At 43.8% G+C, this 25,572-nt stretch overlaps 1 protein-coding gene across 3 annotated transcripts in view; it reads left to right on the top strand.

The window, feature by feature from the left end:
- The first annotated feature begins 3,852 nt into the window (after positions 1–3,852).
- LOC144699727 (urotensin-2 receptor) overlaps positions 3,853–25,572 on the top strand; it is a 59,221-nt gene continuing 37,501 nt past the window's right edge. Inside the window, exons 1-2 of one of the 3 annotated variants that reach the window (XR_013580603.1) lie at positions 3,853–5,029; positions 14,365–14,568. Coding sequence is in view for 2 of the 3 variants with exons in the window: in XM_078570891.1 (XP_078427017.1) it covers positions 3,902–4,987 (1,086 nt within the window). In the remaining variant the exon portion in view is untranslated. Of the gene's footprint in view, positions 5,030–14,364; positions 14,569–21,141; positions 21,206–25,572 lie in introns of those variants that run through there. The other 2 variants (XM_078570891.1, XM_078570890.1) reach the window with 2 other exon arrangements.

The raw sequence follows: 25,572 nt of genomic DNA, 5'->3' as shown, positions 1-25,572 counted from the left end.
TAAAATTTGCAGACAATTCAAAACTTGGAAGTATTGTGAACTGTGAGGAGGACAGTGTAAAACTTCAAAAGGTCATAGACAGGCTGATGGAATGGGTGGACAAATGGGCAGAGGAACCTGGGTGTATATGTGTATAAATCACTGATGGTGCAGGACAGGTTAAGAAACATACAGCATTCTAGGCTTTATTAATAAGCTATAGAGTATAAAAGCAAGGAAGCTATGTTAAACTTGTATAGGGCATTGGATTGGCCTCTAGTAGAGCATTGTGCCAGTTCTGGGTGGCACAGTCTAGGAAGGATGTGCAGGCATTGGAGAGAGTGCAGAAAAGATTCATGAGAATGTTTCCAGGGATGAGGAACTTCAGCTACGTAGATAAGAGTGGAGAAGCTGGGACTGTTCTCCTTGAAGGGGAAAAGGTTGAATTGTTCAAAATTATGAGGGCTCTGGACAGAGTAGATAGGGAGAAACTGTTCCCATTAGCAGAAGTATCAAGAACAAGAGGATAAAGATTTAAAGTAATTGGCAAAAGAAGTAATAGCGACATGAGGAAAAACATTTTCACGCAGCGAATGGTTAGGATAACGAGTGCACTGCCTGAGAGCGTGGTGGAGACAGATTCAGTCAAGGCATTCAAAAAGGAATTGGATTATAATCCGAAAAAGAAGACTGTGCAGGGCTACAGGGGAGTGGCATTGGTGAACTGCTCCTTCAGAGACCCAGCGGAGACACGACAGGCTGAATGGCCTCCTGTGCTATAACCATTCTGTGAATTTTGCATACTCGGCCTGACCTTAAATGTTGCCAAAACAATACTTATATATCAACCACACCCGGACAGCCAAATATTCCACCTCCCACAATGTTGAAGGAGAGACTCTGGAATATGTTGGGCACTTCCCATACCTTGGCAGCCACCTCTCTCAAAGTGCATCATTGACGAGGAGGTCCAACACCGGATCAGGTGTACCAGCTCAGCCTCCTACAAGATTTGGCAGCAAGTATTTGATAACAAAAACCTCCTCAGGTCAACAAAGTCCTACTGTGTAGAGCAGTTGTTGTCATCGCACTCCTGTACTGCAGTGAGACCTGGACTATGCATCAGTGACACATAAGAGTACTAGAGAAATTTTAACAGCAATACTTCCGCCACATTTTCCACATTCAATGGGAGGACTGTCGAACAAATGCTAGTGTCCTTCTTGAAGCCAGTTCCATAAGCACTCAGGCAAAACTCCTGCAAAATCATCTGCAATGGGCGGGACACTGCATCTGGATGGCAGAAAAGCATCTCCTCTGCCAGGTCCTCTTTTCTCAACTCTCAATGGCCATTGTCCCATGGGAGGACAAAGAAACCATTTCAAAGACATTCTGAAGTTCTTCTTGAAGCGCAACAGTATTGATATCAGGTTGGAAGTTGGCAAATGTTACTCTGCTTTTCAAGAAAGGAGGGAGAGAGAAAACAATAAACTACAAGCCTAACATCAGTTGTTGGGAAAATGCTGGAATCTATTATTTATGCAGTGCTAACAATGCACTTAGAAAAGTATAGTATGATTAAAACAAGTCAACATACTTTTACTAAAGGGAAAACCTGTTTAAAAAATTTATTAGAGTTTTTTGAGGATGTAACTAGTAATGTAGATAAAGGGGAACCAGTAGATGCAGTACACCTAGATTTCAAAAAGGCATTCGATAAGGTGCCACACCAAAGGTTAATAGGCAAGGTAAGCGTGCATGGAGTTGGAGATAATGTATTAGCATGGAAAGAGGATTGGTTGACAGGCAGAAAGCAGAACATGGATATAAATGAGACATTTTCAAGTTGGCATCTAGTGAATAGTGGAGTACCACAAGGGTTGGTGCTGGGGCCTCAGCTATTTACTATCTATATTAATGACTTGGATGAAGAGACAGAGAGTAATGTATCTAAGATTGCAGATGATACAAAGCCAGATGGAAAGGTAAGCTATGGGGAGGACACAGAGAGGCTGCAAAGGGATATACACAGGTTAGGAGAGTGGGCAACAAGATGGCAGATGGAGTATAATGTAGGAAAAATGTGAAGCTGTTCACTTTGGTTGAAAGAATAGAAAAGCTGAATATTTTTTAAAAGGTGAAAGACTTGTGTTAATGTTCAAAGAGACTTGAGTGTGCTCATAAGAGGAACACAAAATGTTAGTATGCAGGTAAAGCAAGCAATTAGGAAGGCAAATGGCATGTTGGCCTTCATTGCAAGGAATTGGGGTACAGGAATAAGTAAGTCTTGCTGGAGTTGTACAGGGTTTTGTTGACACCAAGTCTGGAATACACTGTGCAGTTTTGGCCTCCTCATTTAAGAAAAGACATACTTGCATTGGAGGCAGTGTAGCAAAGGTTCACTAAATTTCTCCCTGTGATGAAAGGGTTGTCCTATGATGACAGGCTGAGTAAATTGGGTCCATTTTCTCTGGAGTTTAGAAGAATGAGAGGCGTTCTCATTGAAATGTACAAGATTCTGAAGGGGCTTGATAGGGTAGATGCTGAGAGATTGTTTCCGCTGATCGGAGAGTCTTAAGCATGGGGCACAGTCTGAGGATAAGAAGCCAATCATTTAGGACTGAGATGAGGGGAAACCACTTCACTCAAAGGCTTGTGAATCTTTGGAATTCTCTACCCCAAAGGGATGTGGATGCTCCGTTGTTGAATATATTTAAGACTGCATTAGATAGATTTTTGGTCTGTCAGGGAATCAAGGGATATGGGGAATGGGCAAGCAAGGGGAGTTGAAGCCCAAGATCAACCATGATCATATTGAATGGCAGAGCAGGCATGAAGGGCCATGTGGTCTACTTGTGCTCCTAATTCTTGTGTTCATGTCACATTAATGACTGAGAGAAGCTGCTACCAATTATTCAAAATGATGAGTCACAGTGACAGCAGAGAAGGAAAGAAAAGGAAGCAAATCCTGCACTCCGGATCCCACTGCCTCCTGAGTAGACATCATTCTCAAATCGAGGGACTGCCGATGACATACTGCTCACCAACCATCCCTGTCCTTCCTGACCTATAATGGTTCCAATTCCCTCAAAGTCTTAAATTCCTCAATACTTAGCCTGTTTTATATATATTTATATATATACTTCCACCTCCCCCTCCCAATCGCAGTAACCTCCTGCAGTCCTGCTACTCTCCCCAGAACATTTAGTTGCTCCAGACCAGTCCTCTTTGTGCATTGCCACCTCCCCTCACCCAATGTTGCAGACTGCACTGTACTGGGAAATTGCACCCTGAAACCTCCCCTCATCTTGACTCCTTGCAACCCACCTCTGGCTATGCTTTACGCTGCATCTTCCAATATCTTCTCTGGCCAAGCATCCATTCTGCTTGATTGCATCTCTATAAAAGTGTCTTAAGGCTTTTTTTCGACTTTGAAAGCAAACCTTAATGACAATTGTTGACCATTAATTCTTACTTTGACTGTTACTATATTGATCCATGGCTGAACCGTCCGAGTTTGATCAATACTATTGAACAGGCTCCAAATGTGTATTTGTTCTAAACTCCTAAGACCAAATGTATTGCAGTGTTGAAACGATTGACGATTTCATTGCAATGCATGTGGTATTTGCGTATTGCTGTAAGGTATCCGTCAGTTCATTTTTTAAAAAATGTTCATCAGCTACACAGATGCTACGGAATGTAAAGATTGCAATAGTTTACCGTCTGGCACACATCAGGTCCCAGTTGCAGGATGCAGTGGCTGAGCGGTGAGTTGGGACAATGAGAGTTAAAGAGGAGTTCACTCCGGGGCTGAGTGACGCAGTGAGCTGGACCCAGTCTGCGCTCTCAGTTTCCTTCCTGTAACTGCACTGGCCACATCTCCAACCATGTGCACGGCCGAGGATGTGTTAAACTAACCATGCATCACAACAGCTCGGGCAACCTTACAGCCTCCGAAGCACTGTCCACTCCAAAGGCGATGGACGAGCTGATCGTCACCTCGGCTTTCGGCACCGTTTTGTCCTTCATGTATGTGACCGGCGTGGCGGGGAATGTCTACACTCTGGTGGTGATGTGCCACTCCATGAGATCCGCTGCATCCATGTATGTCTCCATAGTGAACCTGGCGCTGGCAGACTTGCTCTACCTCTCCACTATCCCTTTCATCGTGTGCACTTACTTCGTCAAGAACTGGTACTTTGGGGACATGGGCTGCCGGATCCTGCTCAGCCTCGACCTGCTGACCATGCATGCGAGCATCTTCACGCTGACCATCATGTGCACCGAGCGCTACATGGCCGTGGTGAAACCGCTGGACACGGTGAAACGATCCAAAGGTTACAGGAAGGCGATGGCCGGGGCGGTGTGGTTGGTCAGCTTGCTGCTGACCCTCCCTGTCATGAGTATGGTCAAGCTGCAGGAGACCATGAGGGAGAACGGCAGCATCAAACGGATGTGTGCCCCAACTTGGAGTCGAGAATCTTACACCATTTACCTGACTGTGCTGTTCAGCACCAGTATCGTGGCGCCGGGAGTTATCATCGGCTATCTGTACACACAGTTAGCACGGACCTACCTGGAATCCCAGAGGAACACCCTAGCCAAGAGAGAGAATAAGAAGTCGTCCAAACAGCGAGTGGTCTTCATGATATTCAGCATTGTCGTTGTTTTCTGGGCGTGTTTCTTACCTTTCTGGCTTTGGCAGCTCATCCGCCTCTACTGCAAATCTTTAAATCTGACTCTAAGGACAATAACTTGCATCAACTATTTTATGACCTGCCTGACCTACAGTAATAGCTGCATTAACCCTTTCCTGTACACCCTGCTGACCAAAAACTACAAAGAGTATCTGAAAAATAGACACAAACATTTTCAAAGGTCAGTTTCCACGTCCTTTAAAAAAAATGCCAATCTACGGCCATCCATAAAATCCATCTCCTCCTGTAACCAGTACAGCAACTCTTCTGAATCAGTAGCCATGACTCATTTAAAAGGGTCGAAATGACAGAATTCATAATTACAGATGGAGATGTGCTCGGCTGTCCAGGTAAGTGGCCAGCTATAATTGACGTCCAGGCGATGCTGCCTCGCCTTTTAAAAGTGAGCAAGAGTGGAGCAATTTCAGGCACTAAATACAAAAAAAAAGCAGCATAGAGCTTTTAAGATGATTTTTCTAAGCATTTCTGTAGCTCATGTCAAAGGTCAAATGGGAGGTTCACAACTTGTATGTATGGGCTTGTATTTTTTTAATTAAAACTTGACAGATTAAAATATGATCAAATTAAAGTTAAGATGATTTTTTTAACTGCAGCTAGTATAAAATCCCAGAACACTACATTGGCTCTAGCAAAGAAATCTCTCTGTAACACATGTTTGTTAACACTTCTCTATCTTTATTATATTAAAACAATGGTAAATAATTCCCACACTGGCCAATTGATTCTTAAAGTGAGTTCATCTTTTAAATTAAAGCAATCATCAAAAGTAAAAAGAAAACTCCATTCTGTATGTATTTTTCTTTGAAATTGACTTTTACTGCACCTAATATCTCAGCTGTGTTGTGCGATGCCCATAAATAATCAAAATTCAGTATTAAAATGTCACATTTCCTGGGTCAAAAGAAAACATGCATCATTTGGACAGTTTCAAAATTTTATCCGCCAAAGAAACCATAAATCAGCCAAAAACAAATGAGATTTGCAACTTGATTTCAAACTATGTTTTCATTTCTACTAATCTGTAGTAATGTGAAGCAACCTATTCAAACAGTTGGAAGGGCTCACACATAGTTAGAGCTAAGGCAAATTTTGATTAACTACACAGGAATGTCTGGAAGATTGTTTTGTATACATTTGATCTCCTTCACTATTTTTCTGCCTCAAATTATTACAATGTACCTTAGCTAAAGGCAAATTATAAGTGCCAGTAAACAATGTATTCTCAGAACATTTACTTCCATCACAGTTGAGAAATTCTGCTTTACAAGAATTTTCCATCATAATTCAATTTTAAAAATATTTCCACAAATAATCTGATTATAAAGATATGGAAGTCCTGTTTTTAAACTAGATGTAATTTTCTTTTCCATATTTCATCATGGGAACAAAATCTCTGAAATACTGGGTGAATCTTGTAAATGAGTGCTTTGTATAGGATTTGCCTGACATCCTCTTATGGGTCCCCTTAGTGGGTTATAACTTCCAATAAGAAACACTACAAAACGGTCACTACTATTGTAGTAAAACTTGCATGTTAAAATTCAGATGCACAATTCAACAAAAAATGTAATGGATATAACATGATCCATGTAGAATAATCCATGTAGAGTAATCCAATGTATCTTGTGTGCATGGGGAGGATGACTGCTTAAGTGCCACATGTGTGATTTTGTGTGAACAAGGTATTTTGAAATTAAATCATACTGTTCAATTGAAAACTAACGTGCAGTTTTTGCAAAGAGGTACATTTCTGAACTATTGAATCACTGAGATGGTTCTATATACTTCTTAGCATACATGCTGGCTTAAAAAAAATGTGCTAGTTGTTAACAGAACTGACATGTAGGAAAAGTGCCAAACTCTCACGTAAATTACATATTTTTCGCAAACCATCACTGTCATCCAAAATTTATCTCTAACATTAAAAGAACAATAAAGAACACTAAAAAGCAACTTTTGTATATTATATTGCATTACCAGCTGAGGAAGAAATGTATTATTCCCAGTAAGAAAGGTCAAAGTTTCTAAGAGACAAATTGTCAAGTTCTGTTCCTAATCAAGGACAAACAATATAGACATATTCCTTTAAAAGAAAAGGTAATGGGCACTGGGTGACAAAAGAAATATGAAAAAAATAAAAAATAAAACTGGAAAGGAAGGCTCATGACAAATATCAGGAGCAAGATTCAGTTAATAAGCAGGAAGGTTATAGAAAGCACAGGAGGGAATTGAAAAAGCTAATAAGGGAAGCAAAGAAAGGTTACGAGAAAAAGATTAGGAGTAAACATTAAATTGAGCCCGAAAACATGTTGTATCATATGAAGCGTAAATAGTAGTTAGGGGAAAAGTTGGTTCTATTAAAGACCCAAAGAGAAATTTTCATGTAGAGGCAGAAGACGTGGCTAAAGTATTAAATAAGTACTTTCCATCTGTCTTCATAAATGAAGTGATGCAAAGGTTATACTATAAGGAGAAAGAGTTATGTACAGGATAGTAATAGATAGTGAAACAGGATTAGCTTTCCTGTAAGTTCGTAAACCGCCTGTCAGGATGAACTGCTTTCTAGGTTCTGAAAGAAGCAAAAAGGTGCGAATAGCAGAAGTGTTGGCCACAATCTTTCAATCCTCGTTGGAAACAAGAATCAAGCTGGAAGATTGGAGGGTTGCTAATCACTATTCAAGAAAAGGGGAAGGGATAAACCAGGAAACCACAAGACCTCAGCCTAATATCAGTAGTGAGGGAAGCTATTGGAAACCATTATCAGGGACAAAATAAATTTTGATTTGGAAAAACATGGGTTAATCAAGGAAAAGCAGCATGGATTTGTTCAAGGCAATTTGTTTCTGATGAATATGATCGAATTATTTGATCAGGTTACAGAAGGTTGATCAAGGTAGGGTAATAGATATTGTAAATGTGGACTTTCAGAAGCCATTTGACAAAGTGCCACGTGGGATGATTGTTAACAAGGTGGAAACCTATGGAATGTAGGGGAAAATGGCAGCATAGATGTGGAATTAGCGAGTATCAGGATGCAGAGGATAGTGGTGGGTGAATGTTTTCAGATTGGGAGGTAGCTTTCAATGAATGAATGAATGATTTTTAGACTTGGCAGTTGCTGCAGCATTCCTTGCTCTCTTGAATTTTTTCACAAACAACATAGATGGGTATTGGGAGCAGAATTATAAAGTTTGCAAATGATATAAAACTTGCCAACATCATAGATAGTGATTAACATAATTGTAGACTTCAGGATGACAGGCAGAAAGATGAAATGGGCAGAAATATGACAGCTGGAGTTCAATGCAGAGAAGTGTGAAGGAATACATTTTGCAAGAACTACCATGGGAAGACAATATACTATAAATTGTATGATTTTAAAAAGTGCAGATGAGCAGAGAAACCTATACACAAGGGATAAACGATATACACAAATTATTAAAAGGTGGCAGGGTAGATGTATAAAAGTGGTTAAAATATCTATGGCTTACTTGCGTTTATAAATAGAGACAGACCATAAAAACAACTAGATCATTCTAGAATAGTAATACAAACATGCGTATTCATCAGAAACATACAAATTAGGAGCAGGAGTCGGCCATTCAATAAGATCATGGCTGATCTGATTGTGGCCTCAAATCCACATTCCCTCCCTTTGACTCCCTTGTTATTCAAGAATCTATGCCTGAAAAATATTCAACGATCCTGCCTTCCACCGCTCTCCGGGGAAGAGAGTTCCAAAGACTCACCACCCTCTGAGAGAAAGAAATTCTCCTTATCACCGTCTTAAATGGGGAACCCCTTATTTTTAGAGTGCGTCCCCAAGTTCTAGTCTCTCCCGCAAGCGGAAACATCCTTTCAGCATCCACCCTGTCAAGTCTCCTCAGGATCTTATAAATTTCAATAAGATCACCTCTCATTCTTCTGAACTCCAGTGAATAAAAGCCCAGCCTGTCCAATCTTTTCTCATGAGATAAGACCCCGCCCCCCCATTACAGGTATCAGCTAGTGAACCTTTTCCGAACTGCTTCTAACACTTTTGTATCCTTTCCTAAATAAAGAGACCAAAACCGTACATAGTACTCCAGATGTGGTCTCACCAATGTCCTGTACAACTGTCGCAAAACATCCCTACGTTTATATTCCATTCCCCTTGCAATAAACAAAAAATATTCAATTTGTCTTCCTACTCACTTGCTACACCTGCATACTAACCTTTCGTAATTCATGTACCAGGATACCCAGATCCCTCTGTACCTCAAAGTTCTGCAATTTCTATTCATTTAGATAATATGCTGCTTTTCTGTTTTTCCTGCCAGAGTGGACAAATTCACATTTTCCCACGTTATAATCCATCTGCCAAATTTTTGCCCAATTATTTAACCTATCAATATCCCTTGATATAGTGGTATATGGTGATATACAAACATATGAACAAGGAGCAGGAGTAGGCCATTCAGCCTCTCGAGCCTGCTTCGCCATTTAATAAGATCATGGCTGATCTGATAGTAACCTCAAATCTGCATCCCACCTACCCCCAATAACCTATCACCCCCTTGCTTAGCAAGAATCTATCCACCTCTGCCTTAAAAATATCAAAGATTCTGCTTCCACCACCTTTTCAGGAAGAGAGTTCCAAAGACTCACGACCCTTTGAGAGAAAAAATTTCGCCTCATCTCTGTTTTAAATGGGAAACCCCTTATTTTTAAACAGTGACGTAGTTCTAGATTCTCCCGCAAGAGGAAACATCCTTTCCACATCCACCCTGTCAAGATTCCTCAGGATCTTTCTTGTTTCAATCAAATTGCCTCCTACTGCCCTAAACTCCAGTGAATACAAGCCTACCTTGGACAATCTTGTCCAACCTTTACTCATAAGGTAACATGCCCATTCCAGGTATTAAGTCTGGTAAACCTTCTCTGAACTGCTTCCAACGTATTTACATCCTTCCTTAAATAAGGTGACCAATACTGTACACAGTACTCCAGATGTGGTCTCACTAACGCTCTGTATAACTGAAGCATAACCTCCCTACTTTTGTATTCAATTCCTCTCACAATAAATTAGAACATTCTAATAGCTTTCCTAATTACTTGCTGTTCCTGCAAACTAGCCTTTTGCAATTCATGCGCTAAGACACTCAGATCCCTCTGCATCTCAGAGCTCTGCAATCTCTCACCATTTAGATAAAATGCTTCTCTTTATTTCTTCCCGCCAAAATGGACAATTCCACATTTTCCCACATTATACTCCAGTTACCAGGTCTTTGCCCACTCACTTAACCTATCTATATCTTTTTGTAGCCTTCTTATGTCCTCTTCACAACTTACTTTCCTACCTATCTTTATGTCATCAGCAAATTTGGCAACCATCCCATCCCTCAAGTCATTCCCTCAAGCTGAATGTAAAATTCAATCATATTATGGTCGCTATCTCGGGGCGCCTCACTATGAGGTTATTAATTAATCCCATCTCATTGCACAATATCAGGTCTAGCAGCCTGCTCTCTGGTTGGCTCCAGAACATACTGTTCTAAGAAACTATCCCTATTCTATGAACATTCTATGAGCTCCTCATCTAGGCTACCTTTGCCCATCTGACTTTTCCAGTCTATATGTAAATTAAAATCTCCCATGATTATCGCCGTACCTTTCTGACCAGCTCCCATTATTTCTTCCTTTATGCTCCATCCTACCATGTGGTTACTATTTGGGAGCCTGTACACAACTCCCACAAGAGACTTCTTGCCTTTACCATTTCTCATCTCTACCCAAACCGTTTCCACATGCTGGTTTCCTGAACTTGGGTCATCCCTCTCTATTGTGTTAATACCATCATTAACTAACAGAGCCACCCCACCACCTTTTCCTCGCTCCTTGTCCTTCCTAACTGGCCTATACCCTTTAATATTCAGGTCCCAATCCATGTCCTCCTGCAACCATGTCTCTGCAATGGCTATCAAATCGTAATTATTTATTTCTATGTGCGCTCTAAGTTCATTTGTTTAGTTTCAAATGCTTCATGTATTCAAATACAGAGCCTTTAGTTTTATCCTGTTATTCTTTTTATAACCTCTAGTCTCATCTGTTGATTTACTGTTAGATTTGTACTCTCTATCCCTTTTTGTCATGGTCTGTTTTTCATTTCCCGTAAAAATACCTTTCTTCTTTGCCTTGTCTCTACTCCTTGATTTACCACATCTTCCCAAATTTGTGCCCTTGCCCCCTCTCTACTTCCCTAGTTATGCGGCTCACAAGAACACCGGTCCCAGCACGGTTCAGGTATAGATGCTCCCAACGGTACAGATCCCACTTTCCCCAATATTGGTGCCCGTGTCCCCACGAACCTGAACCCACTTCTCCCACATCCGGCTTTGAGCCATGCATCCATCTCCCTAATCTGATTCCTCCAAACCAATTTGCACATGGCTCAGGTAATAATCCAGAGATTATGACCTTTGAGGTTCTGCTTCTTAATTTGTTGCCAGGCTCCTGGTCCTGACTGTGCAGAACCTCCTTCTTTCTCCGGCCTATGTCGTTAGTACCAACATGGACCATGATGACTGGGCCCTCCCCTCCCACTGCAAGTTCCTCTCCAGCCCTGAGCAGATGTCCCAACCCTGGCACCGGGCAGCCAACACAGCCTTCTGGACTCACGCTCCTTGCTACAGAGAACAGTGTCAATCCCTCTGACTATACTGTCCCCTACTACCACTATATTCCTTATAACTCCCCCTGCTTGAATGGCTTCCTGTACCACGGTGCCATGGCCAGTCAGCTTATTCACCCTGCACCCCCACGCTCATCCAAAAACCTCAGACCTGTTGGACAGTTGCAAGTCCAAGGCTCCTGCGCTCCTGCCCTCTGGGTCCCCTGACTGCCTCACTTGCAGTCACACCCTCCTGTCCTTGATCACTGGCCAAATCAGAAGACTCTATCCTAAGGGTTGTGACCGCCTACTGGAATAAAACGTCCAGGTAACTTTCCCCCTCCCCAATATGCTGCAGTGTCTGTAGCTCGGCCTCCAGCTCAGTAACTCAGAGCAGAAGTTCCTGCAGCCACAAACACTTACTGCAGGTGTTTGCCCTGGATCACACTGGTATCCAGAAGCTCCCACATCCTGCAATCGCAGCACATCACCTGCCCTGCCATCTCCAATATATGTTAATTAATTAATAATTGCTAATTAATTATAATTAATAAAGCCTACCTCCCAATAGGTTTTGGCCCTGCCAGTAAACTTTACAATACTGATAAAACTATACAGCACTTACAATACTGATAAAACTAATAATGCCAGTTATTGGTTTACCTGCTCCTTCTGCTGCACCAAATTGGAAATCAAATACTGGAGGCTGAAAAAGAGTAAAGGAGAAACAGCACCTCCTCCCCGCCCTTCACCAAACTCCCCACTCAGCACACTTTACTTCTTGCAGTGAGCCTTACCAAAGGCATCTCTTTTCTGCCCATGCACCAAATTCTCATTTTGAACCAAATTTCCAAATATACTCACTCAAGCTCCATCTCACTCAGGCCGAAGTCTCCCCTCACTGACCGTGCGCCTCTTATGTTGACTATGGAACCACCATTGATTGTTGTAAAAACACATCTGGTTCATTAATGTCCTTTAGGGAAGGAGATCTGTCATCATAATCTGGTCTAGCCTAGATGTGACTCCACACCCACAGAAATATGGTTATCTCTTAACTGCTCTCAAGGGCAATCAGGGATTGGCAACAAATGCTGGCCTTGCCACGACGCTCCCATGCCATGAAAGAATAAAAAAAAGTTATAATTCATTGGTTAGGCCTGCTAGCCTCAGCTAGAACCTTGGTGACAGTTCTGGCACCACACTTCCAGAAAGATGTAATGGCCTTAGAAAGGGTAGAGAGGAGGTTTAAAAGAAAAGACTTGCCTTTATAAAGCACTTCCATGACTTCAGGACATCCCAAAGTTCTTCACAGCACCTGAAGTGTACTCATTATTGCAATGTAGGAAACACAGCGGTTATTTTGCAACTAGCGAGCTCCCACAAATGGCAATGTTAAAATGACCGGCTAACCTTTTTTTGTAATGTTGATTGATGGATAAATATTAGCCAGAATAACTCCACTGCGCTTCTTCAGAATAGTGTCATGGAATCTTTTAATTAAATAGGGCCTCAGTTTAGCATACCTTCCGAAAGACAGCGCTTCCATAGTGCGGCACTCCCTCAGTACTACACTGGAGTGTTAGCTTAAATTTATATGCTTAAGTCCTGGAGTCCTTGAACCCAAAACCTTCTGATGTAGAGGCATGTGTGCTATCAACAGAACCACAGCTGACAAAAGCAAAAAACTGCGGATGCTGGAAATCCAAAACAAAAATAAAAATACCTGGAAAAACTCAGCAGGTCTGACAGCATCTGCAGAGAGGAGCACAGTTAACATTTCGATTCGGTATGACTCTTCAACAGAACAGCTGACAAAGGTTTACAATACCAGGGATGAGGGGCTTCATTCTGAGAAGGGGTTAATGAGAGGTTTTAATAAACTAGATAGAAAAACAACTCCTTCTGTTGACTGGGTGAATAACCACGGGTCATAGATTTAAAAAAACACTTGTGTTTATAAAGTTTCACGAGAACCTTAATAATTGGCAATAATTGCCAAAAGATTTGGAGGGAAGATAAGGGGAAATTATTTCAGTCAAAGTTGTCAGGATCTGGAACGATGTACTGGGAAATGTGGTGGAAGCCAATTCCATAAATAACTTTAAAACAGAGTCGGAGAGGTACTTGAGGCTGAGAGACTTACAGACAAAAAGTGGAGTGTGGGACTAAGCATGACTGTGGTTTCAGAGGCAGCACAGGCATCCTGGCCCAAATGGCCGCCTGTAGTTTCTATGGGCAGAATTTTCCATGAATGAGACTAACTAAGCGCGGTGGCGGGCGGTTTTGGCTGGCTGGAATTGCGGGAACTCGAGTCCGATTCTGCACTTGGAGGGTCATTAATTAAGCAAAGGTGCCTATTAGTCTGAATCGCCTGGCAGGTCGGGAATGGATTTATCTGCCCGCTGGCAGGTCCGAAGGTTTGGGCACCATATTTAAAGGCCAGTCCAGCACTATCTCCAGCCCACCAGAGATGTCTTGCAGCCAGAAGAAGGCCGAGAGCCTGAACAGGAAGGCAGCACCCTGCTTCACCCACCAGGCCCTCCAGGCCTTGATCAGAGGGGTGCTGGAACACAGGCAAGTGCTCTATCCCAGGGGTGGCTGCAGGAAGCACAGCAGCCTCACCTCTCTGGCCTGGGAAGCTGTCGGGGAGCAGGTCAGCGCGGCTGGTAACTGCGCCCTAAGTGCCACCCAGTGCAGGAAGAGGATGAGTGATCTCATCCACTCCACCAGGGTAAGTCATCCTTCAACTCCCTCCAATATCAAACTCTCATCATGGCATCATGCACTCAAATGGCTACTCTCTTCAAAGACCTCATGCAACCGTTAGGGGGGGTCACATATCAACACTCATGCTCTCACTGAGACTTTCACATCGCCACCATCCTATCTATCATGTTGCTCACACTACATCCTCTGGCCCTTCCGGGGAGGGCTCACCACACACAGGGGACATGCATCTCACCCAACCACTGCTCCATCCCTTCTCATCACATCCCTTTCTCCTTCGTACAGGCCAAGCTGGCGCACAACAGGCACGAGAGAGCGCAGACCGGGGAGGGACAGGCGACATCATTACCCTCAGTGAGTTTAAGGAGGTTGCAGCCGAGCTGGCTGGGGATGACAGAGATCGCTCCTGTGGGGAGGGGGAGATTGGCCTCTCCCAGCAACTTATTACGGATCACAGCTCCATCACCTCATCAAATCCTGACGTTCACAGTGAGCCACATGAAGTCTTATCTAGCTCATGCTCATGAACTGAAATTCTATTTTCTAGGCACCAGTAGATCAAGGTCCCTAAGGCAGTCCAGCACCAGTGTACACCCCCCAGGATACATCCGAAGAGGAAGCTTCAGAAGAATGGTCATGGTGCTCACATGCATCCTCTACCAGTTCGACAAACACGTCATTGGGGCACAGCTGTAGGTGAGGATCAGGCTCACTTTCTGGAGAACCACCTCACTGACCATCCTCGCAGCAGTCGGAGGCAGGGATAGCCCAGGTCTCCGGCACTCAGAGGGCTGCTGGAGACCAGCCACCCGCTCAGTCTGAGTCAGATGATGAGCCTCTGGAAGCGGCCGCCAACTCAATGCTGGAGATGCAACAACAGGCGGCGGAACATCAGGCAGAGATTTAACAGTCACTTAGCAGACTAGAGCGAACAATGGAGGAGTCCTTCGGCGTTCTGTCTGATGTCATAGCTCTGACATGCAAGCGCCTCAAGGTCACCATGGGAAGGCTGGCGGTCACCATGGAGACCTTGATCGAGCAGGTCTTGCCAGATTTGCGCTCGGCCTTGCACTCCATGGTCACATACCCTGGTGAGCAGCACTATCAAGATTTAGGCAACATGAGGATGAGGCACCTTGACCTCCCTCCGGGTGCACCATCTGCTGCAGGAGTCAGGGTGGGGACCTCGGGCACCCACAGGGAGGATGAGACACCCTGGGGGCTTCCTCTCAGGACACTCCAAGGGTGTGCAGCCAGTCATAGCCCGTTCTGCCTGTGACCTCACCCATTCCAGCTTCTCAGGCCGCCGAGGGCACTTCTGCCCCTGAGCAGATGACCCTTATTAGGCAGGGCCCTCCAGGCCTCAGGCCACCAGAGCACGTCCGGCATGGTCATCACAGACATCAGGATGTAGCAGTCAGCAGGCTGCCTCCACCTCTGCTGCAGATGTCGGGGCTGCACCCAGGTGTTACGGTAGAGTTAGGAAAATTAAATAAAACTGATGTCACTTTTGCGTCATGGGTGTGCTATACATGTAAAGAAATTGCACTTTTGTTAATACATTTGATGGTTATGAAAGTGTTGTGATTTTGTACTTTGGAACCCTCTTAATTCAAGGTTTAGTCTTCGCCCCACTCAGTGAGAGTGTCCCATTGTGAGATTCACGTTCCTGTGATGTCACCCTAAGTGCTGGGGAAGGAAACAGTTAATTCACAAGGAGTTCAGTTGCTAATTATCAGTTAACAACCGAAATACCTATTGGAGTATGAAAGGGATAACAGTTGAACTAGTATTCGCACCCTTGTGTGATGTCAGGGAGATGTGTCTAAATCTTTATTTGACGTGTGTAATGTAAGTGTTTCTGACCCTTTTTCCTCAAAGAACACCGTTGAGTGAGGGAAGCTCATCAGTATTGATATTCAAGCAGCATTTGTGTCTCCTCAGTGCTAGTGGCAGATGAGAAGACTTGCACGGGAGGAGGAGATCCCTCGGCATGTCCACATCTCAATCAAAGCAGTGTTTGCATCATTAGAGGGCGGTAAAGGCTTCAAGTCTTCTCTCGCATCGCTCGTGTTTCTAAGTGGACTCTCAGTTCCCAGAGTGAACTCACTCACAGGGCCCCACAACCAAAGCAAAGATCATGGCCTCTGGCGATTCATGAGGCCTGAATGCACAAGTGTGAATGCGGGACTCATTCTCACTGCAAGTGGGTGGATATCCCGAGTTGAAAGAAAATGGCATTGAGGGCTAGCAGAGGTGTGGCCATATTCCCTCACTTAACTTTACTCTTCCCAGAACCTGTCAGCAATTAACATATCACGGGCATGTCTCCCACATCTTCCTTCCTCCATGGCATGATCGCGCTCATACTGACCTGGGCCTCTGGATCTTCATCCTCTGATGAGCTCTTGTCCTCCCCCAGGTCATCCTCTGGCAGGGGACCACCTCTTTGCATTGCCAGATTGTGAAGGGCGCAGCAACTGAGATGATGTGGGAAACCCTGTCGGTGGTGTATTGGAGTGAACCACCTGAGCGGTCCAAGCATCTGAAGTTCATCTTCAGAAGCCCTATGGTTTCTCTATAAGGGAGCATATGGAGCTGTGAGCACTGTTGTACCTCTCCTCGGAACAACTCTGAGGGCTATGCACTGGTGTCATCAGCCAGTGTTTCACTGGGTACCCCTTCTCCCCAAGCAGTCCATTCCTGCAGACATAGTGGCCCCTCGAAAATCTCAGGTACCTGGGAGTGACTCAGGATGGAGAAGTCATGGCAATTCCCAGGGTACCGTGCACATATGTGCAGTATGTGCTTCTGGTGATCACACACTAGTTGTAAGTTGATGGAATGATAGCCCTTGTGGTTTATAAACATTAGAGCCTGCTGCCATGGAGCCTGTATAGCCAAATGGGTGCAGCCTATGGCATCCTGCACTCTTGGGAAGCCTGAGATGGTGGCAAAGCTGTTGAATCTTGCAGCCTGGCTATCCTCATCTAGAGCAAACCTGACATAATGATGGGCCTTCCTGTAAAGGGCATCTGTGACCTATATGCATCAATGTGTTGTGAACTGAGAGATGCTGCACAGGTTCCCTATTGATCCTTGGAAAGAACCAGAGGCCAAGAAATTGAGTGCTGTGGCCACCTTCAAAGCCACTGGCAGGGGATACCCTCCAACTCCACGTGGCATCAGGTCTTCACGAAGAATGTGGCATATATGATGTACCAGAGCTCAGATCAAGAGCAGACTTGCACAGCATTGCCTCTCGCTCATTTGTAAATAGGATACTCTTGGACGATAAACCCTAGGTCTGGCGAGTAGCCCTGTTGTCTGGGTCTCTCATCTGACCCTCCTGTTCATGCTGTGGCTCCACGTGAACATGTCCCTCCTACTGGAGCTGTGCACGGAGTCGCCTCTCCCTCCTTCACTTCCTCCATTGCATTAGGACCCTGACAAAGGCAGCAGGATCCATATGTGTTTTTGCCTTCTCTCTGAAAGGAAACATTGAAGATATTAATGATTCAAGGGGCAAGAAAGTGAAACTCAGAAGATGACACATTTGGAAACTGTAAGGGTCCGTAGATTTTCCTGACCAACTTGCATGGTGGCTAATGCCGCCTTGTCCCTGAGACATTGGCGCACACACCAAGGTGACCAAGATGGCATCGCAGATATGTAACATCTTGAGACGTACGTGGGATGCTAAAGTTTAATTGAGATGAGTGACCCAACCTAGCTCTGTACTCCAATCTCTGATGTGGCATATTAATGACCGATCAGTTGCTCATGGTTAATGAGTGGATGCCCTATGGCCCGTTAGGAGTGTCCAATCTGGTGGCCTTCATTGATGGAATGCCATATATGACACAGCTGTGCCTCCTTCACTATTGCCTGCATTCCCAAATTCTACAATCCTATGTGTTACTTTTGAGATGCAGTGACTGTGATGTGAAGCCACTGAGTTCTGAGTTGCCCTTTAACAGTGCAAATGAAGCCACTGGCTTTCAGTGGCTTTCATCACAAGGGGGTCTTCCTCTTTTCTTTCTAAGCAGACTCCTGTGGCAACAAGAAGTTAGAGGGTGACCCCAGAAAGGGCCCCATCATGTTGTCCCTTCACCCTCACTGCCATTCCACAGCCTTCCCTCCCAGTTGCCCCCCCTCATGTTTGTCAACCCCACCCTTGCCTCATAGTCCACCCCCAGTTGAAGTGTTTGTAAAAGTGGAGGCCTGCATGAGTAACACAGTACAGCAGTGTTCCTCGGGACAAGGTAAGCAAAGAGCAGGAGCAGACCAACCCTCCAGCCCAGCAGAGTGGCGTTCATCGCAACAAGACTGGCGCAGTGCTATGGCAGGTAAGCTATGTATGTTCCACTCACCTCGAAGCTTCTAGCAAACTGAGGTCCAACTTGTGCACACTGCACCCTCCCCACCACCCCAACCCTCCCTTTTCAAACGCGTTTGAGGCTGACATAATTTCCCACTGGCAAGATTGGAAGGCCTGACAAGGTTCCAGCGAGCAGCTGTTTTAATGAGCAGTCATGACATGATAATGAATGCAAATGGTCTTCACGCCATTTGTCAGTGGGATAACTGACCCATCATAAACTCACCATCAGGGGAATTGCAAGCTGGCACATTTCCAACTTTTTGCCTGCTGCTGGATTCTCCCTGAAAATCCGGCCCTATGATTCTACGGTTTCTAATATGAGGGACAGTCACTTATTTGAACTAAGCACGTGAAAGCCACGGAGAAAACGACTGAAGCAAAATACATTTTCAAGGGCTCCTTGTGCACATGAACCCCCAGAAGCCAAGGGCAGCATAGGCAGTTTGCTCATGACCATTTGGTTTTATACAAACAATCAAATATGACTCTGTTCTGTCTATAATTCAAAAAAACTTGATGCCTCACAAATTTAGCTTGAGAAATAGTACAACTTTTCACACTTCTGTATTTTGTTTATCCATGAAACTGATTTGAATAGTCAGATTAAAATTAAGTGTAGTTTTTAAATTTAAAGTAATTTTATAGTAGGAAGGTAACCTGACACATAGCAATGTAGATATGTCCAAATAGCTTCTCCTGCCATTCAGCACAATATCTCAATTGCACAAATTATTACCTAATTCAGATACAGAACACTAGGCCATTTACATGAAGAATTCTGAATGCTTGTGTGTGATAATGTTTATATTTTTTAGTGCCATGTTTGTAGTGTGTTGTAGGTGAGGGTGTAATTCAGTGTGTTGCAAACGAAGATGTGATTCAGGATTTTACAATGCCTGAATCTGTCTGATGATGGAACCTGGTATCTGTGGTGGGAAGCTGACAAAGAAAGTTCTCTCTTTGCGTCAAGGGAGTGAGTACAGAGCAAAGTCATGCAGACAAAAACAACTTGCATTTATATATAAAATAAACACAACGTGCTGCAAATGCTTAGCAGGTCAGCAGCATCTGTAGAGAGAAAAATAGGGTTAATGTTTCAAGTCGAATATGACTTCTTCAGAAGAGTTCTTCTTCAGCGTCTTGAAGAATAGTCATATTTGGCTCAAAACGTTAACGCTGTTTTTCTCTGCCAGAGCATTTTGAGCACTTGCTGTGTTTATTTCAGATTTCCAGCATCAGCAGTATTTTGCTTTTACTGCATTTATCTCCCGTTTTTAGCATTGTAAAATGTTTCAAGGAACTTCACAGGAATGATAACAGAATTTGATACCAAGAGATATGACAGATGTCAAAGAGCTAGGTTTCAAAGGAGCATCTTAATAGGAGGAGAGGAAAGCAGAGAGGTTTATGAATTCCAGAGGTTGGGGCCTTGATGGTTAAAGACTCAACCAGTGGTGCAGCAATGTAAATCAGGGATGCACAAGAGACCAGCATTGGAGGAGTCTGAGATCTCTGAATGTTGTAGGGCTGGAGGAGGTTAGAAATAAGAATGCAAGATTATGCAGGGATTTGAAAACAAGGATGAAAATTTAGGAGGTCTCAGTGAGTAGCACCACTGCCTCTGCACCAGCTGTTCCAGGTTCAAGTCCCACTCCAGGACTTGATGGCCAAGAAAGAAATGCTTATGATACAGTTCAAACAGATTTATAATCAGCCTACTAAACTTTGCAACACTTCCACCATATTCTGGAAAGGGAAAAATAAGTGTGTGAAGATACGAAACAATGAGAGCTTTACTATCATGTCGTTGCTGGACCAGGAGTTGATGTAGCTCAGACAGCACAAGGGTGATGCAAGAATGGCATATGGTGAGTTAGGATATAGGCAGTAGAGTTTTACATTAACTTAAGTTTACTGAGGGTGCAGGCAGAATGTTGAACTTAAATGAGGATGGTCTGCAGCGCTCTTCTCCACTATAACACTGTGGCTGGGTTTTCAGACTGAATGGGGCAAAATGTTGGTTCAATTAAGTCAGACCTTCATATTTATATTAGGAAAGCCAGTTTCTCAGTGCAGAAATCTAGAAAAACTGTAAAGGACACCAATGGCAAAGCCTGATGCATCATTTTTGGTACCTTCTTATACCCTGGCAAAGTCTGAACTCAAGGTCAATCTTCCAAATATAGAACTGACTATCAGCTGTTGAAGCAGTCTTGCTGGACTATGCACCAAGCTAAAGAAAACCCGACATTATCGATATAACTATCAGGCTTAAGTTAGGAAAAACATCTGTACTTCCAACAATTGCCATCAACTGCGCATTCAGAAACATGAGCTCTAGCTGCAAGGCTTGAAACTTTACTTTGATTTTGTTACTGAAGATTGCTGAGTTCTCTCACTATCCTTCCTTTGAAGGATGCTAGTTAGAAATGCTACGATTGAGTAGCCCATGTTTGTGGCTTATTTGAATATTTCTAACATTGTTAATCATTTGAACTATTTCTCTCATGTTACTGAATTCTTGGCTTTTCGCATCTCAACAAAATGGTCAGATTTATGAACCATCACCAACTCTGCAGTCATATTATCCATAATGGGAAATGCAAAACTAAAGTCCGTAGCATTCTCATTCCAGTTTAAAGCAAACCACATGGAGCCATTCCAGTTTTTTTTCACAGGATATGATTATCACCCCAGCATTTGTTGCACATCTCTATTTGCCCTCGAAAAGGTAGTGGTGAGGCACCTTTTTGAACCGCTGCCTACAAAACCCAACAACAGTGATAAATATCCAAGTCAGGATGGTTTGTGACTTGGAGGGCAACTTGCAGATGATGGTATTCCCATGTGTCTAATGCCCTTATCCTTAAAGGTGATATAGACTTGGAAGTTGCTGTCAAAGCAGACTTGACAACTTGCTGCAGTCCATCTTATAGATGGTACACGCAATTGCCATTGTGTGTCAGTGGTAGAGGGAGTGAATGTTTAAGGTGGTGGATGGGATGCCGATCAAGCGGCTGCGTTGTCCTGGATAATGTTGACCTTCTTGGAACTGCATTCACCCAGTCATCTGCATTCCATCACATTCCTGATTAGTCCCTTGTAGATGGTAGACAGGCTTTGGGGTGAGTTATTCCCTCAGACTTCCTAGCCTCTGATCTGCTCTTTCTGGTTAATGGTAACTCCCAGGATGTTGCTGATGGTGGGGGATTCGGCAATGGCAATGCTATTGAAGTGTTAAGGGAAGATGATTAGACTGCCTCTCGTTGGAGATGGTCATTGCCTGGCACTTTTGTGGCATGAATGTTATTTGCCATTTATTAGCCCAAGCCTGAATGTTGTCCTAGTCTTGCTACATATGGACATGGACTGCTTCAATATCTGAAGAGCTGTGATTATTGTGCAATCATCAGTGAACATTTCCACCTCTGACATTATGATGGAGGGAAGGTCGTTGATATAGCAGATGAAATGGCTGTGCCTAGGCCACTACCCTGAGGAACTCCTGCAACAATGTACTAAGGCTAAGCTGATTGCCCACCAACAATCACGGCAATCTTCCTTTGTGCTAGGTATGACTCCAACCCGTGGAGAGTTTTCTCCCTGATTTCCATTGACTTCATTTTACAAGGGCTCTTTGATGCCACATTTAGCTAAATGTTGTTTTGATGTCAAGGGCTGTCATACTCACTCTCAATATGAAAGCCATATGTTCATAAGCAGATTATTGTTACTGGTTTGAAACAAAATTAAAGACAAAATATTAAATATTAATTTTTCAAACCTGCAACTAGCAGGTTTCCCATGATCCTTCATTGTAGGTCAGATTCTCCATATGTCACACCAATAGTTGTTCTGTTACTACAAGTGCACTGGTATAATTGGTCACTTTAGGGGTCCAAGATGAATTTGCTGTGCCTTATCAGGCTAATTAAAGGTCAACTGTTCTTAACATATCCTCAGGTCAAGTAAATTAACACTCCTATCCAACTTGTAGCTTGATCCATTGCAGAGAGATTTTTATTGGTGTGGACAATTGGCTCTCTTAAATACTTTTTCTTTTGAAAACATGGTGTAAAGATATTTTGTAGTAGGCTTGATATATCAATGTCTCTTCAAAAAACTAAATTTCAAAGTAAAAGGTCCAAACTCAAAGTTATTTGTTTATATTTTTTCCTTCCACAGCATTTGCAATTTCCTCTTCACAAGAGCTCTAGAGAATGTTTATGCCCCAAATGTCCAGCTAACTATAGCATTCCTTCAATTAACATAATAACATAAGAAATAGGAACAGGGGTAGACCATCTGGCCCCTCGAGCCTGCTCCGTCATTCAATAAGATCATGGCTGATCTTCTTCTGTTTTGATTTCCACATTCCCATCTAACCCTGATAACCATTGATTTCCTTGCCTAATAAGAATCTATCTACCTCTGCCTTAAAAATATTCAGTGACCCCGCGTCCACTGCCTTCTGTGGCAGAGAGTTCCAAAGTCACACAACCCTCTGAGAGAAAAAATTTCTCCTCATCTCTGTCCTAAAAGGACGACCCCTAATTTTAAAACAGTGCCCCCTAGTTCTGGACTCACCCACAAGAGGAAACACCCTTTCAATGGCCACCTTGTCAAGGCTGTTCAGGATCTTGTATACTTCAGTCAAATCACCCCTCAATCTTCTAAAATCCAGTGGAAATAAGCCAAGTCTGTCAAACCTTTCGTCATAAGACAACCCACTCATTCCAGGTATCAATCTAGTAAACCTCCTTTGAACCACCTCCGATGCATTTACATCCTTCCTTAAATCAGGAGACCAAAACTGCACACAGTATTCAAGATGCAGTCTCACCAGTGCCCGGTATAATTGAAGCATGACATCCTTACTTTTATGTTCAATCCCTCTCGTAATGAAGGATAGCATTCCATTAGCCTTCTTAATTAATTGCTGTACCTGCATACTAACCTGTTGTGACTCATGTACTAGAACACCTAGGCCAGGATGTTTCAGTCGGCGCGAGGGGGCAGGCCCAACACGCCGGGCCATAAAATGACACGCGATGATATCAGGCGTGTGTCCCGACGTCATCGCGCTGTCTCGCAATGTTTTGTTTGGTGGGCGTGCGCCGGAGTCGGCTGTGCACCAGCCAATAATTTATAGGCCCATTAAGGCCATTAATGTCAAGTTAATGCTGCCCATCCAACCATACGGTTGGCGGGCAGGCGAAAAGGCCAAGCGGCCTTTACATTTTTTAGGAAACCTCATCCACAAGCGGGATGAGGTTTCCTAAAGCTTTTATGAATTAAATAAAAAGTTTTCCTGAGAAATAAAAACATGTCCTGTCTCATGTGACACAGTCACATGAGGGGGCATGTTTCATTAAATTTTTATTGATTTTATTTATTATTTTCAAAACTGCTTCAATCTCCCTGAGGCAGCTCCGTGCCTCAGGGAGATTGAAGCGCTCTTTTTCACGCGTGCGTGAAAGAGCGCTGGCCCCGACTCTCCCTCCTCCCCCTGCCTGCACAGGTGGTGCTGAGCGCTACCGCTCGCATATTACGCTGGGTGGGCCTTAATTGGCCAGCCCACATAAAATGACGGTGCGGAGCTGATCGCGGGCAGCAGTCGGCTCTGCGACCACCCCCACCGAGCCTGCCCGACGCAGGTAAAATTCAGGCCCGAGATCCCTTTGCACCTCAGAATTATGCAGTCGTTCTCAATTTGAGTAATATTCTGCATTTTTGTTCTTCCTGCCAAAGTGAACAACTTCACATTTTCCCACATTAAACTCCATTTGCTAGATCTTTGCCCACTCACTCAACTTATCTATATCCAACTGCAATCTCCTCATGTCCTCTTCACAACATACTTTCCTACATATCTTTGTGTCATTTGCAAATTTAGCTACCATGTCTTCACTCCCCTCATCCAAGTCAGTGAAGTGAATCGTAAAAAGTTGAGGCCCCAGTACAGACCCCTGTGGGACTCCACTCGTCACATCCTGCCAATCCGAAAAAGCCCCATTTATGCATACTGTCTGCTTTCTGCCAGCCAGCCAATCTTCTATCCATGCTAATATGTTATCCCCTACACCATGCACCTGTATTTTCCATAATAACCTTTGATGTGGCACCTTATCAAATGCCTTCTAGAAATCCAAGTACAGTACGTCTACAGGCTCCCCTTTATCCACTGCGTATGTGACTCCCTCAAAAAACTCCAATAAATTGGTTAAACATGATTTTCCTTTCACAAAACCATGCTGATTCTTTCTGAGTGCCCAGCTATAACCTCCTTAATGATCGATTCTAACAACTTCCCCACGACAGATGTCAAGCTATGGCCTATAGTTTCCTATTTTTGGCCTCCCTCCTTTCTTGAATAGAGGGGTTATATTTGCTACTTTCCAGACTGATGGAACCTTTTGTTTTGTTTTTTAAAAAAGTATTTAAAACATCCTGCTATCTATTATCATGATTATGCCTTTTAGATTCAAGCAGAAGTAAATCATTGATTGAGTCAGGATTGGATCACAAGACAGCATCTTGGGACCAAATTTTTAGCTCGGCATGCGGATGCACACCCGACACGTCCGACCGAGAAATGAAGCGTGTTGACTTCGGCCGAGCGTGCTGACGTCAACGCGCACCCTCACGATATTTTGCTAGGCGGGCGTGTGATGAAGACAGAGGTGTGCCTGCCATTAATTAACTGGCCAGTTAAGGCCCTTGAGACACCAATTGTCCTAGAGTTTATGTGGCCCATGCGATTTTCAGGCTCCCACATAGGCTAAACGGGCAGGCCATATTTCCAAAAACCTCATATCCAGGATAAGAGGGGTGAATGCGTTTGTTAATGTGAGTAGTTTCTACTTTAGCTTATAAGTTGCTGCTGCTTGCTTGTGTGAAATAAGAGGCTTCAGTTCAGGACTCAGTGTAGTTTTCCAGGCCCCGGGAGGATTCATACCACTTGGGGCCTTCCAGGTATCAGACAGCCTTCCCTTACCCTGGGAATGGGGGTTGTGATCTCCGCTGGAGGCACCTCTTCTGAGGAGGAAGAGAGGGCCAGAAGGGCGAAGAGGCCAGCTGTCCCTATTCAGCCTTAGGGGGAGCAACCT

Source organism: Cetorhinus maximus, chromosome 24, assembly GCF_964194155.1.
Source record: "Cetorhinus maximus chromosome 24, sCetMax3.hap1.1, whole genome shotgun sequence".
Classification (NCBI taxonomy): Eukaryota; Metazoa; Chordata; class Chondrichthyes; order Lamniformes; family Cetorhinidae; genus Cetorhinus; species Cetorhinus maximus.
The sequence above is the reverse complement of the archived record's forward strand: the minus strand, read 5'-3'. Positions and strand labels throughout refer to the sequence as shown.